At 43.2% G+C, this 16420-nt stretch overlaps 1 protein-coding gene across 3 annotated transcripts in view; it reads right to left on the reverse strand.

The window, feature by feature from the left end:
• Positions 1-16420, reverse strand: part of syn3 (synapsin III) — a 185821-nt gene that overhangs the window by 14926 nt on the left and 154475 nt on the right. For all 3 annotated transcript variants that reach the window (XM_071201829.1, XM_034112441.2, XM_071201830.1), the window contains exons 7-10: positions 9818-9880; positions 1664-1806; positions 512-586; positions 108-210 (exon numbers count right to left, since the gene is read on the reverse strand). In XM_071201829.1, coding sequence (XP_071057930.1) covers positions 108-210; positions 512-586; positions 1664-1806; positions 9818-9880 — 384 coding nt within the window. The remainder of the gene's footprint in view (positions 1-107; positions 211-511; positions 587-1663; positions 1807-9817; positions 9881-16420) is intronic.

Genomic DNA, 16420 nt, shown 5'->3' on the forward strand with positions numbered 1-16420 from the left:
GTCGCAAATGTACGGAATGCTGCATGACTTGTTTTTATGAAAGCGCTGTAATTTCCCACCGTGCAATCTTAAACTGAAGCCAGGGGTTATTCTGAAAACAAACTGACCTCGATGATATAGTCGTTGCCGTCCTTCCCGTGGACGGCCTTCACTGCGCAGATGTCTAGACCTCCGAACATCTCGGAGCAGGAGTCCACCCACAGCCGGTATCTGAACACAGGGACACCACTCACTGATACGCCCACATGTAAACACCCCATACTGTCTGGAGATCTCTTGAAGGGCAGCTACAGTAACTGTTACAAATACTCTTGAACCATAATAGTTCATCTAAAACTAAAAGATTTATAGGATGGTTAAATTCTTTGTACAAAAGATGTGTCAGTATGTTAAAATGATGAATGTGAGATTTAGCAAAAACAGAGACCTCTTTAAAGGTTTGAAATATAAAAAAGGAGTACATTTCCCAAACAGGAAATAGTTTTGCCTGTGTACCTCTGAGGGAGCTCACCTGTCCGTCATGGCGATCTGCTCCAGCATGGCAGAGCCTGTGTTCGCCTTCCAGTTACCAGAGATGGACGTTCTCCTGCATTCAAAGAACATCAAGACATTAATCAATGCTCCTCTGGTTAGCCTGCACCGCTTTGCCAAGACCTCATGGGGTTACCACTAGTTTATCGGGGATAATTATTGCCATCCAAACCTGCATTATGTTTGTGTCAGAGACATTTAAAGACATGTTGTCATGGCTAGGCCAGGGAGAGAGAAATGAGAGACTGCTCCTCTGCTTTGGTCAGGTAAACCCTCTCCCCCACACACACACACACACACACACACACACACACACACACACACACACACACACACACACACACACACACACACACACACACACACACACACACACACACACACACACACACACACACACACACACACACACACACACACACACAGTGGGGGAGGGGGGGGGGAATCTAGGAATGGGGGGGGGGGAGAATCTAGGAATGAGGTCATTCTATAAAACCAAGGTTTTTCTTCTGTTTTGACTATTTGGCAAAAAAGTATTATGAAAATAAATGATCATAATTTTGCAAAGTGATAAGATTTAGAAATCTTGTTGCCTGTTGGCCGTCCATAATGGGAGCCACTTTGGTTACCTTATGTTTAAAGATAAGTTCTGAACAACAAGGGAAAGCACACACAAATCATTCCATCAGTATCAGCCATGGCTGCATATTGCCTCTTTTTACTGTTATTTTTATTTTGAAGACTGGCCTGATTCACATGCAGGCACCAGCTGCATTACTACTTTACTTTGCTACCAAGAAAGGTAATGAAACCCAACCTCATAACTGTGTTCAAAGTGAATGAAAAATCGTATTCATATGAGAAGTAGGTCGAATAAAGATCTGAATTTGTGATGAAATTGCTGAAAAATACATATTCTAAAGTTTCAAATCTGAAATAGACACATACTGCAAATGTGTAAGTGTGACTTAACAGCACACAAGACATTGTCTGCATAACTATGGAAGGGGTTTATCATTAAACAAATTAAAGTATTCACGCTATAGGCAGCTTAAGGTATCTGTAATGTATCAGTTAATATCTGGTTATTGAGCTGACATAAAGTCGGGGGGGGGGGGGGGACACTTCTTACATGTAGGCCTTGTAGTTGTTTCCGATCTTCTGGATGCGGATGTCATACTTGGAGTGGACGAAGGGCTCGGTGGTGGCGTAGGTCCCTGCCAGAGCCACAACACTGGTGATATCCTGGAAGTCCTGCGGGGTCTCCACTTTGATCTGTGGGAGAGACCCCCCCCCCCATGTTAGTGAGCGGGCTAATTAAACAACTTTCCGTCATAGCTGGTGGTGGCCACTTGAATCCCACAGGAATTTCACACTGCTGGGATGATGGAGGGTCCCTGGATGGAAATATTGCCAGGGGCCGCTTTGAACTACGTCACCTTACACCAGCGAGTGATTACACTGTGCACTGTACACACAGGCGGGGGGGAAATGACGCTATGGGAACACAAAACACGGCCATTAAATAAAACCAAAAGGTGATTTTCACCATCACTTTTTAGATAACTATGTAACAATGAGGTGTGACACTAATACCTGGGACGGAAACAACTCTCCTGAGTAGTAGCCTCCCATACCCTCATTTATTTATTTCTCCCCCTATCATTGGTTCTGATGTCTTCCCCTTTATATCTCTGTAGGCGATGCTCGTTTCTTCGTCTTTGTTGATGCACAGATTTGTGAGATATATTCCATCATGTCATGGAAAGAGGGGCTTCTTTGCAGACCTACTCATTCATCAGCTTTATGTATGGCACACTGTCAGAACTCCATATCTAAGATGCATAATGATACAGTCCAGAGCTTCCATTCACTCATCACCACCACGCTCACTGGTTTCATCCCAGTGCTACACTGTGGTGGGAACAGATCATGAAAAAGAGAAACCAGATAGAGGAACCAGGAAACAGAGTATCCCTCTGAGGTTTCAACCTGTCACCCTGTTTTGCTTTACTAAAGTTCAAGTGAACTTAGCGTGTTTAAAGGTCATCAACTCACTCTAAAGTTGAGTAGAAATGTATTTGTGGTTGTCTGATGATTACGGTGGCCAGTGTGCAAACATGCTAAAACAACCCAAAACAACAAGAACAAAACAAGAAACACGCTGCCACTTCAGATGCAAATATAAAAAACAAATGTGCCAAAATACATGCAAGAAGGTCAAAACACAACCTGCACACAGCTGGGACCGGGGTGCTTGATGACGTTCAGGATTATAAAGGCAAGGCAAGGCAAGGAAAGTTTATTTATATACAGCCTGGATTTAAATGTAGTAAGAGTTGTAGCGGACCTGCAGGTTTCTGGGAGTTTGTTCCAGATATTTGGAGCATAATAACTGAACGCTGCTTCTCCATGTTTAGTTCTGACTCTGGGGACAGAAAGCTGACCAGTCCCTGAAAACCTGAGAGATCTGGATGGTTCATAATTTAGCAGGAGGTCAGAAATGTATTTTGGGCCTAAACCATTCAGTGCTTTATAAACCAGCAGCAGTATTTTGAAATCTATTCTTTGACACACAGGAAGCCAGTGTAAAGACTTCAGAACTGGAGTGATGTGATCCACTTTCTTAGTGTTAGTGAGGACTCGAGCAGCGGCGTTCTGAATCAGCTGCAGCTTTCTAATAGATTTTTTAGTGAGACCTGTGAAGACACCATTGCAGTAGTCGAGTCTACGGAAGATAAAACCATGGACACGTTTTTCCAAATCCTGCTGTGACATTAGTCTTTTAATCCTAGATATGTTCTTTAGGTGATAGTAGGCTGATTTAGTCACTGTTGTAATGTGACTGTTGAAACTCAGGTCAGAGTCCATGACTACACCTAGATTTCTGGCTTTATCTGTTGGTTTGAACATTGCAGACTGAAGCTCAGCGCTAACTTTTATACGTTCTGCCTTGGCTCCAAAAACCATTACCTCAGTTTTATCTTTGTTTAATTGGAGAAAGTTCTGACACATCCAGTCATTGATTTGTTCAATGCACTTACTCAGTGTTTGAATTGGAGCATAGTCTCCTGGTGAAATGGTTACGTAAATGTGTGTGTCATCTGCATAGCTATGGTAACTTATTTTGTTGTTTTTCATTATCTGAGCCAGTGGTAGCATGTAGATGTTAAAGAGAAGAGGCCCCAAGATGGAGCCTTGAGGTATCCCACATGTCATATTTGTCAAATGAATCTAATAAAGTTAGACAACTGTCTCTGTTGTTGGAAACTTACCTCACATATTGTATCAATCAATCAAAGTGTATTTATATAGCCCAATATCACACATTTGACATTTGTCTCAGTGGACTTTACAGTTTGTACAGAATATGAATATCGGCTTATTTTAAAAATGTGATCACATGATTCCTTCCGGTATAATTGCAGATCTGCTTTAAGCTAGCTAGCTAACATAGTCTTTTCAAACAGACAGACAGTTGGGGAACTGTATCATCCCCAAACGTCACCAAGCGCTCCGGTCCCAGCTGTGTGAGGAACTTTGAGTGTCCCCTGGTTTCTATTGTGTTTTGAACTTCTGGCACAATTTAGTATATGCAGCATTAAGTATATGCATCATTTAATAAAATGTGTGCAAGTTGGTGAAGATGTTTCTTCATTTGTTTAGGCACATTCGTTTTTTATATCTGCATTGTGTGGAAATGTTTGGTGGCATTGGAACACATTTGCACCTGTCCGCCACTGTACAACTACGCTTCATCACCTTTCTAGTTGTGTAAATTGTGCACTAGTCTGCCTAAAATGCTAATATATAGCAAGATACAGTATGTCCATACCAAAGACAAGTACACTGCATAGCAGTCCAAAGGTTCAAAGTCTGCTATCATTGCTTGACACACAACAAAATGACTACTAACTTAAATTAGGTTAAAATCATACTGTGTATCACTGAACAATAAAGCATGGAATGTAAAGAACAAATGGAAATTAAGACATTTTGATCAAGTGACAAGTGTGAAGTCTTAGAAAAAAGTTAAATGATGTGTTTAAAATGGTTTAGTGATCTTTCACACGAAAATAATGCCTTGGAGCGTTGATAAATGAACCCTCACTAAAAGCTGAACAAGAAAACATAGTAGGAAAACAATTAACGCCAAACTGAGTAAGAGTGTGAACGGTCCCAAAACAAAGTATTTTTAAAAAACATTAATAGAGGAGAGGGTGACTGTGATGGTTTGTGTGGCCCAATAAACAGGGGGGTCCCTTTAATGGGTGACAAGAACAAACATTGATGGAACCCACATAAAAGCTGTTCCACTGCAACTAAACCCATTAATTTGTCAAGTGAGCTCAGGCGGCACACTATTACATATCTTTCATCTCTCAAAGTGTCAGATGAGAGTACAGCATTAACATCGTAAACACGGTTGTTGTCTTTGAATAATAATTTAACAATCTCTTTATTATGTGACGTGGTAACATGCAGTCTAACAGTATTACAGAGCCAAAAAAGAGTAATAACCAAAATGTACTTTAAATGCCACTAAAACCCACCATGTCCTGCACACAACCTGTGTGGTGAAAGACTGATGAAACACCAGCGCGGACTGTAGTCATGGCTTTACAACGGTATCAGATTTTCACTCCACGATAATCATGGTTGTAACAATTTACCATAACAAAATGATCTCACTATTACATTTTAAAATGTTTTTCCTTTAGTCAAATTAATGTGTCACTTTGTTAAATGAATGAAAATGTAAATGTATTTACTATTTACTTGCACTATATTTTTCTATGTATCTGTGTTTTGTGTTGCACTGTCGGAGAAGCCTGTGACACAAGATTGTCAGCGACATAACTACACTGTAGCTATGTTTGTTTGACAAATAAAGAACCTTGAAATACACTTACACGATTTAAGAGGAGCTGTATTATTTACAGAATTACAGAAGAGCTATACTCTTCCACATGTTTTAGGTCTGACCAAAACTAAATTAAAACATTTGAGTTCTGACATTAAAGTTATAATTTAATCTAATTTAATATGTTCTGAGAAAAATAATTCTGAGATAAAAATCTGAATTCTGAGATTAAGGGTGTGTTCACACCTAATAGTCCGCTCTCTGGTGCGCACCAGACCACAGTTTGTTACATTGTTTCATTTTTCAGAAGGTTCGGTTTGCGTTCACACTGGCAAAAACTCAAAGGGACTATAAACTTTAAACACAAGTCATGTGCTCGGAAATGCTGTTCAACCATTGGTCAGACATTAAGGGGGTACAAACGCAAATCCCGGCAATTTCTAGCGGAGCCTCCGCCATGGAGCATCGGTCCGTTCGATTTAACTGTATACAGTTTGGCTGAAACTAACTGACAAGACAAGAGCGACAAGAAAACAGCGGAGAAGTAACGGGTAGAAACCCTCCTTTTTACGCAGCGGTCCAGACATAGGTCAGACGGCGACACATATTCAGTTGCCAGTTACTTTGGCATTATGGCAGGGATATCTAGATACTTCCCAAGGTTTGACATAATGAATTGTGCTACTTTTAAAGCAAGCAACGATTTTCAAATCTGTAATCAAAAAGCTCCTCAAAAACGCTATCGAAGCAGTTCCTGCCGTTGCTACGTTAGTTCAAACAGTAACAACGGACTATTTTTCTTAGCGGATGCATGTACATTTAAATACATAGGCTACAACTATTTTTTAAATCAATAAAATAATTTTCTAAATCCACAAAAGCATTTCAATTAATATTGTGAGTCATGTCGTTACTTTGTTGGGAATGTGGCCATGTAATAAGCGGCATAATGTGCAGCAGCGCGGTCATTATGGGGAAAAGAACACCTTCATGCCGATCTAGATCCCTCCGCTTCACGTCGGGCTCCTGATCAGCCTGTCGGTGTTCTTTTCCTGCTTATCCATGAGAGACGTTCTGCAGAGGAGGGGTGTTTCACCGACGACAGGTGTTCTTACTTTTATGTAGCTGACGGAGAATGTTTACTTTACACGACACTGTTCAACACTTAATTCTGCTTCACTCTTTAACTAAACAACCGCGGAAGTCTTGAAAGACTCTTTCGCTAAAGATTTTGAAGATATCCGCGTTCTTGTGACACGTAAATACTGCGCTTCCTATGTTTTGGTGCGGACTGCGTTCACACCAGCAATGAACCGCTCCAGAGTTCGCAAGCAAGCGCTCCGAGACCACCTATTTTAGCGGACCAGAGTACGTTTGTTTAGTTCACTTAAGAGGTCTCGGACTGCGTTCACACCGACCCAAATGAACCACACCAAGCGGCTAAAGGCACCAGGGTTCGATTCAACCGGACTATACAAGGCAGGTGTGAACGCACCCTAAAGGTCTCAAAACAAATGTCACATTTGGCATAATATTAAGATTAAGATTAGATGGACTTTTATTAATCCCTCGTGGGGAAATTGTTTCTCTGCATTTGACCCATCCTAGTGTTAGGAGCAGTGTGCTGCCATGTTGAACGTCACCCGGGGAGCAGTGTGGGAAGCGGTGGCTTGCTCGGTGACACCTCGGTAGCACTTGGTCTTGCCGGGACTTGAACTGGTGACCTTTCAGTTGCCAAGGCCAGTCCCTATCCACTTCGCCACCAATGCCCAATATGTTCATAATATGCTACTCATTATCTTTTAAATATCCACATTTAAAATGCAGTATATAGTGACACCCCTGTTGTCCATCATCATTTCCATCTAACAGTTGTTGCACTGTGAGTGTAGCTAACAGAGACTTAAGCATGAGGCTGAGTTAACAGAGTGCACTGTTAAAGGGAAGTGACTCACACTGCTCATAATGGCTCTAAAGTATCACGCAATTCCCAAACAAACCAAACAAACCATAACGATGTAAACAGAAAGTAAATAGCTGAAAGGTGAAACAGCGCCTGGTGGAAAAACAGGTCAGTGTGCAGACGCTTACGTGGTTTAAACTCACATAATGAGAACAATGGGTTAAAGTACTCTTCTACTGAAAGTGCTATGGAGAAGCTGTATTTAATAATTACCACTTTTTTTGTGTGAAACATAAAAACTGTACTTTTATAGCCAGTATTAGGAATTTAAGGAAAACTCAAGAGTTCTTTGGGCCAAGAACCCGGATCATCCAGGCACTTTACGAATGTCAGTAAATGTTCGGCTTCATGTGCTTTTAGTGACTTTAATAGGAAATAACGGGGGTCCGACTCCAACGCTGTATCCAGGTCTCATTATACATCCATGGACGGCAATATATGTCACTAAAGGTGTTCACACCCCTAGTTACATTTAACACTCAATATAAATAAAATATGTGAGTTTTAAAAACAAATGTTCAGTTATCACAAAGAGGGAATTAAGATTTGATGAATTTCAACATCAGTTGAATGCATTTCATGCTGACCACCCCCCCCCCTATTTTCTGTTTTGTTTATCTCTTTTTGTATTTTTTTTTAATTCTCTGTCAAAGCGTCTTTGAGTTTCCTGAAAAGCGCTATACAAGTCTCATGTATTATTATTATTATGAACTGCAGTTGTTGGCAACACCTCATGGTTGCTGCTTCGTCATATCCAACCCTGTATGGCTGTTGTAGTAAAACCTGTAACTGTATATCAAAATGTGGGAGGGTGTGTTTTATTACTTTATATTTTAAATATACATTTTTATTATCATTTATTTGAGTTTAAAAGTTTTGCTTTAATTATTATAATGATGACATTTAAAATGGTAATGAATACGATTTTTATGCTATAGAACTTTTAAGATCATAATAATATATAGGCTTGGGGGGATAACGGATTACCTGTATGTAATTATGTAATCAGGATACAGCAAGAAAGTATTCCATTACATTGACATCCAAACATTGGGGGTTACTAGCAGGATTAAAGTGTCACTAAAAACCTAAAAAGAGCATATAGTGTTTGTTGTTATCTCTTCTCTGTAAGCTTTGCTGTTCTGTAGGATTAGTTTTATTGATATCTTTGCTCTTGTATTTATTTTCATTGCATTTGTAACGGAAATAAATCAGGTTACTGATAACATTTGGAACAGGTAATTAGTAATGATAACAGAATACATTTTTAAAGTAACCCTTCCAGCCCTGGTTATACTGTATATGTGAGGCCTAGTGTGGAAATAGCAGGCTAGAAATGCTAATTCATTTCCTTTGAATCACTCACTATAAGCGTTACAAGTTTGTGTCAAAAGAAAAGAAGCAGCGATGACCCCCCCCCCCTCCCACATGGTGCTGTCCGTTCTCATAGCTCTGTGAGGTCTGAGGGTTAAACGAGGTCCTGCTCCACCAGGGCCTGCCAAGTCCCGCCGGGCCTGGGGGGAAATTCTATAGCATGTCTGGCTTCTGCACAGGAAACCAAGCCCATGCAGACAGACGAGGGACAGACACATAGTACGTGTCTCCCTCTGAGAATCAGAAGACGTGGAGGGCGAGACACTGAGGACAATGCGTGTTGTGGATAATAAATGAACGAGATGAATCTACAGCTGAACCCATTTGTGGAAACAAATCATCCACACTGTTCTCTTCGTATGTAATCAACTGAGATGATAGACAGCATTGTTGCAGCAATCATGTTATAACGTGCAATCTTTAAAATGTGCATGAAAAAACCTCAACAGTAAAACAGGTTGTGGATTGTTCTCCTTATCAGTGGTGTGTGTGTGCTCCTCTGCCTCTGTGTCACCAGATAGCACGTCCTCTCAGCGAGCGTTACCCAGCAGCCCACACTGATCCTGAAGCTGTGATTCGGCCATCATGACTGATTTTAAAGATGTGCTCCCGTCTGTGGAAACTAGAACAAACGGGTTTAGGTTTTCCAACGTCTCGCCTGCCTTTTGAACCGCAGACCAGTCAAAGCCGTGGTGATAATATCACATGTTTGATTTGCATGGCTGGAATCTAGACCAATGTGAGTGTGAGCCTGCCATCTGAGCTGCTGAGGGTGGAAGTCTGAATGTGTAGACTTGTCTGAAAATGTCAGTAGTTGCCGCAGACTCTTTTCATAACGAGTTTAAAAAGTCTGCTCGCATCCCAAGTGCTTAAAGGAACAGGACATATATCGCTTGCTTGCCAAAGAAGCAGAATGATCTGCTGTAAGTCTTTTGAATATGAAGCGACATGGACATAAGGAATAACAGCTAATGCTGAGGTTCAGGGTTCATCGTAAAGACTGGGGTTTGAACTGTGGGTTCTGGTGGAGATTACAGAACTATTGGATGTGTGTGAGTGTGTTTGGTTCCATCATACGCACTCACCTTTCCCATTCCAGCGTAAGCATGGCCCATCTTGACCACCAGAGGGCAGGGGGGGGGTGTGACCTGCAGACAGAACAACATCACATTAATGCTGGGTGTGATGCCAATGGAGAACACGATACAGGTCCTACGCCAACAACAGGTCAGAGGTCGGAGTTTGAATGCATTTGTTCTTACGTGAAGAGGCAGCACAGGGTGTACAGGTGATTAGTATATAGAATCATGAGTGTTTGCCACATTCTTTGGACACACCACGGACACATTAGCACTCTATAAAGGTGACTTGTTAGTGTCCAAACTGGCTGCTAAGTAGTCATCTGCAGCAGCTACTGAGCAACATATGGATTCATCTGGAATGTTTCTGGCCTCCTGATATGGCACACATGTGCTCTCCTTTAATATCTGACACAAATATGGGTGCTAATACTTAGTGATATTATGTTTGACTGTTTGCTGTGTGAGTCTTGACAGCTGTGTAGAGTGCAGGTGGCTAATCTGTTTGTTGGGGCTGTTCACTCTGAGATACAACACTAACACGTGCTGAGACATAACTACAACATACTATTTAGTAATGCACACCACACATTGACGAGGCACTCTGGCCTCAGGCCTTTTAAAGATGGAAGATCGAGCACGATTGGTGTTTCTTGGCCCTGGGCCTTCTTTAAGATCGTGTTGAAGGCCTGAGGGCTGAAATACAATGAGTGGGTTAGCATGAACAACACACTACACATCCAGTTTCAGAATAAATAAATACATGTATGCAGCTTTAATTCAAACTTAAATGTGATCCTGACTATTACAAGTGGGAAGTTAAGGGGTTCTCTGTGTTTGCACAGGATGTAAACACTCAGAGCACTTGGTGTTCTAAATATACAGAGAAACAGACATGTGGTAAACAGAACATTGAGAGACAAATCTATTTCCTATTCAGCTGACCTGGATGTGTACGAGACGTTTGCATAAGTGTGGCCTTGTAAAGAAACACATTAGCTCTAAAGCCATCCATCTGAAGCATAAGCTGCTCTTTTAGGAGATGGAGGAACGTGGGTTCATTACCCAATAGAAGACAGCAGCTCATTGGATAGGCTTGATACACTCTGACAGACACATGCTATTTCTCATGGTTACTAGGATTAAAGAAACATCAACAGATCACTTCAATCCTCCCTGTGGTTAAACGCCCCCTGATGATCCCGCTGATATGAGTGTTAATGGTCTGTAGTGTAACGGGGACTTTCCACTTCCAGGAGCACTGTCCCTGACGGGTAGTGATGGAAGAAGTGCAGAAGTTCATCTTAAGGATGAATGTCAAATTGTAAAAACATAGGTCTCAAAATCTTACTTAAAGCTCACCTATTATGCTATATGTGAACAATATATTATAGGGCCATATCTATCCAACACATGTCTTTGAAGTCTTTTGCTCAACATACCAAACAGATCACCCATTGTAGCCATGCCTCATACCCCTCTATTTCAGCCCAGTGCTGATTCTGGGTCTGTAGCTACGGGACCACGCCCCCTTTGGGGTACGCAGGGTTACAGCAGAGAGATGCAGATTCCCAGCTAAATGCTGCCATATTATTTTATTATTCTTCCAAACCACATCAAGGGTTATTTCTGAAACAGGATGGAGCTCAGATGCTTTTCTCTCTTGTGGGAGAATCTTTTATATCTGGCCTTTTTACACATACTCTCTCCAGTGCAGGTTAGCTCTGAGTGTTAGCGATGCTTGCTAATGTAAACACAGACCATATTACGTCCAAACACGTTGTGCATTGTTCCTGATAGCAACGTTTCTGATTGGGCCGTGGGTCTAAAGCCAGCCCACATTTCTGATATTATGTCATATCGGCAGCACATCTGGATCAGCTCCGTTGTAGCCCCGTTTTTAGAGACGTGGGTACGGAGGAAAAGAGAGAGGGTTTTGTTTTCTGACACTTTGTGAGTCTCCTGACACCGGGGACACATCTTTATGTATAAAAGACATACAAAAGTGCATTTTGCATGATAGGGGACCTTTAAGTAAAAATAAAAACATATTGGCATCAAAATATACTTAAGTACAAAGTAAAAGTGCTCACTAAGCATCATATATTGACTGTTTCTGATTATTGATGCAGTAATGTGTTCATCACAAAGGTGGAGCTCATTTACATTACTTTATATACTGCTGCTGGATATCATGTCATATATGTTCATGTTTTCTGATTAGTTTATTATATGTTGTATTATAATCTGACTCTATAACTAAAGCTGTCAGATAAAGGAAGTGCAATACAAATACAATATTGGCATCCACAATGTAGTGGAATACTACACACCTCACAATAATGATTCTTCAGTGCAGTACTTGAGTATATGTTCTTCATTATCTCCATCACTTCTACTGATGTAGTAACTCTGAGGCCCCGCCAGGTTACAGCGGGCTCTCAGGTCGGGTTTACAGCGATTAAGATAAGGAATGAAGAGTTATTTTACGATCAGTCATTGATGTTTTGATAGATACTGCAAATAAAACACCAAATAAAGAGTTAGCCATGGGCCATCATTCACCTGTAGTCTGTAATACATGAAGTAGAAAATCAGTCATTCTGCATGACACTGCTTTTGTAAGGTTCCATGGTGTAATGGTCAGCACTCTGGACTTTGAGTTCAAATCTCTGTTGACCCTGGTTATGTCTTTACAGGGATATGCATACAGACATATATATATATATATATATATATATAATATAACTAAAGTAAACATTTAATGTAAAATATTAATCAAATACACATGTTTTTGTCTGGCAGTGGCTCAGTCAGTAGGGGCTTGGACTGTGAGCTGTAGGGTTCAAGTCCCCGAACAGACATACATATGGAGTGTGGACTGGTACTTGGAGAGGACCCAGCTCACCTCCTGGGCCCTGCCGTGGTGCCCTTTAGCAAGGCACTGGACACCCCTCACTCCCCACTAGTCCGAGTACTAGGATGGGTATAAAGCAGAGAACAAATTGCACTGTGTGTGCAGTGTGCATATATGTCTGACCAATAAAGAGAGTTTCATCCTCAAATTCTTCTTCTTTAGTTGTGTTACTTTAATTGGATGGATATATTTGGATGCTAATATTGTTGTACTTTTTACTTTTGAAATGCAGGGCTTTTACTTAAACAGTGTTCCGACACTGAGTCCCCAGTTATTATCTAAGATAATGCAGATGTAAGAAGTTTGACACAGAGGCACGAGGCCTGGTCCTGCACTATCCTGTCCTCTCATATCGGGAGGAAGGGAACGCCTAAACAGCTGCGACCATTTCAACCAAACCCCCCCCACGGTTGACAGCACGGTGCACACTCATGTTGTGTTGCCGTCAGCTGGTTCCGCGCTGAGCCTTGATCCGACATGGAGCTGCTGGAGCTTCTGTTGACAGGTCTGACAGCGAGGGGGGGGCCGACACGCTGCCAAGACACAGTGTACTCTCATTATCTCCATTATCACTTCACAAGAGGGGGAGGGCTGGATCAAGGAGTCCACTTTGTCATTCACTCCAGTGCTACACTGTATGTGAGCAGCATTTAGTCAACTCAAGTGAACTGGAAGAATATACATTCAGCTTCAACTCAGATCCCATGATTAGGATGTTGGTGGTCATAGTGAATACTGTTTTATAGTTTTGATTTTTATTCTGGTTTGAATTCAAACAATAACAACAAGTTAAAAGTTAAAATACTTTTTATGGACAACTACTGTATTCACATTATGCAAATGAACTCTTTATAAAACCCTTTTCCAAGTAGCAGAGTCCACCCGTACTGCACATATTTCAAATTCCCTGTCCAGGTCCAGTGTGAAAAGATTATGGTTTAAAACTAAAAGTGCTGACTTTACATTTCAAGTGTGTTTTGACGACCAAGACCTGCTGGAAAATCTTCAGGTTTACTTTGTGAAGTAGTTAAACATTTGTAATTGTAAATCTGTTTGGGAGCATGCACCAATGAGCAGAATACATACAGCCTTAGGGGAGCTCTGCATATTATGGGATCTTCGGACCCTGTCCTGAAGAAGCATTGTTTCTGAATCTGCTTTTAGAACCTTCCCTTCTTGAGTTATGAGCCTTAATGTATCATGAAATGAATGAATGTATTACATCTCCCACAGAGAAGATCTGGAGTCAGATTGCAGAATAGAAAAACAGTATACACTGCATAGTGAATATGAAGAATTTTGGAAAATAATGGAACTCATCCTCTCTGAAGAACCAGCACCTTACCGTGGTAGAGAGGTTTGTGTGCCCTGATGAACCTGGGGGCTGTGTTGTCTGGAACCTTGTGTTCCTGGTAGGGTCTCCCATGGCAAATTGGTCTCAGGCAAGGGGCCAGACTAAGATTGGTTCAAAAGACCTCATGAAAGAAAAACCAAGAAGTGAGGATACCCGGCCCGGAGGAAGCCCGGGATCCCCTTCTGGAGCCAGGCCCAGAAGAAGGACTTGTCGGCGAGCGTCTGGTGGCCGGGCTTGCCACGGAGCCCGGCCGGGCCCAGCCCGAAAAGGCAACGTGGGCAACACCTCCGCTTCTCCGTCCCGCGGGCCCACCACCTACGGGAAACAGCGATGGGGTCGGGTGCGCTGCCAGAAGGGTGGCAGTGAAAGCGGAGGGTCTCGACGGACCAGACCCGGGCGACAGAAGCTGGCTTTGGGGACGTGGAACGTCACCTCTCTGGGGGGAAGGAGCCGGAGCTTGTGCGGGAGGTGGAGCGGTACCAGTTGGATCTGGTGGGGCTCACCTCTACGCACAGTGTCGGCTCTGGAACCTTACTTCTGGATAGGGGTTGGACTCTATTCTTCTCCGGAGTTGCTCAAGGTGTGAGGCGCCGGGCGGGTGTGGGGATACTCACAAGTCCCCGGTTAGGTGCTTCGTTGTTGGAGTTTACCCCAGTGGACGAGAGGGTCGCCTCCCTACGCCTGCGGGTTATGGGGGGGGGGAACTCTGACTGTTGTGTGTGCTTATGCACCCAACAGCAGTTCAGAGTATACGGCCTTCTTGGAGACCCTGGAAAGAGTCCTGTATGGGGCTCCTGAAGGGGACTCTTTAATCTTGCTGGGAGACTTCAACACACATGTGGGCAATGATGGAGACACTTGGAGGGGCGTGATTGGGAGGAACGGCCCCCCTGATCTGAACCGGAGTGGTGGTTTGTTACTGGACTTCTGTGCTAGTCATGGATTGGCCATAACAAACATTACATTACATTACATTACATTGCATTTAGCTGACGCTTTTATCCAAAGCGACTTACAATAGATACAAACACCATGTTCGAACATAAGGATGCTCATAAGTGTACGTGGTACCAGAGCACCCTAGGCAGAAGGTCCATGATCGATTTCGTTATCGTATCATCGGACCTGAGGCCGTATGTTTTGGACACTCGGGTAAAGAGAGGGGCGGAGTTGTTAACTGTTCACCATCTGGTGGTGAGTTGGGTCGAGTGGCGGGGGAAGCCTCTGGCTAGACCTGGTAAGCCCAAACGTGTAGTTCTGGTGAACTGGGAACGTCTGGAGGAGGCCCAAGTTCAGGAGGCCTTCAACTCACACCTCCGGCGGAGCTTTTCGGGCATTCCTGTGGAGGTTGGGGACATTGAACCAGAGTGGTCGGTGTTCAAAGCCTCTATTGCCGAAGCCGCGGCAGGGAGCTGTGGTCTCAAGGTCCTAGGTGCCTCAAGGGGCGGTAACCCTCGAACCTCCTGGTGGACACCGGTGGTCAGGGAAGCCGTCCGACTGAAGAAGGAGGCCTTCAGGGATTTGTTATCCCGGGGGACTCCCGAGGCAGTTGCAAGGTACCGACAGGCCCGAAGGGCAGCAGCCTCATCCGTGGCCGAGGCAAAGCAGCGGGTGTGGGAGAAGTTCGGAGAAGACATGGAGAAGGACTTTCGGGCGGCACCAAAGTTGTTCTGGAAAACTATCCGACACCTCAGGAGGGGGAAGCAGGGAACCATCCAAGCTGTGTACAGTAAGGATGGGACGCTGTTCACCTCAACTGATGGAGTGTTAGAGCGTTGGAAGGAACACTTTGAGGAACTCCTGAACCCGACAACTCCGCCCTCTATGTTAGAGGCAGAGCTGGAGTATGACGGGGGATCAACACCAATCTCCCGGGGGGAGGTCACTGAGGTCGTCAAACAACTCCACAGTGGCAAAGCCCCGGGGGTGGATGTTATCCGCCCAGAAATGCTGAAGGCTCTGGGTGTTGAGGGACTGTCATGGTTGACACGTCTCATCAACGTTGCGTGGAAGTCGGAAATAGTACCGAAGGAGTGGCAGACCGGGGTGGTGGTTCCCCTTTTTTAAAAAGGGGGATCAGAGGGTGTGTGCCAATTACAGAGGCATCACACTACTCAGCCTCCCCGGGAAAGTTTACTCCAAGGTACTCGAAAGGAGGGTCAGGCCGATTGTCGAACCTCAGACATCTGTCTCCAAGAGACAGATGTAATTGAATGATCAAAAACGGAGCAGCAGAGAGGGATTTTCGGTACCACTGTAAATGTGACAAAAAAAAGAACTCCTTATGAATTTGTCTCATTTTTGGTTGGAAATAAATTGGCTTATCACAAATGAATTC

The sequence above is a fragment of the Pseudochaenichthys georgianus genome, chromosome 23 (assembly GCF_902827115.2).
Source record: "Pseudochaenichthys georgianus chromosome 23, fPseGeo1.2, whole genome shotgun sequence".
NCBI classification, from domain to species: Eukaryota; Metazoa; Chordata; class Actinopteri; order Perciformes; family Channichthyidae; genus Pseudochaenichthys; species Pseudochaenichthys georgianus.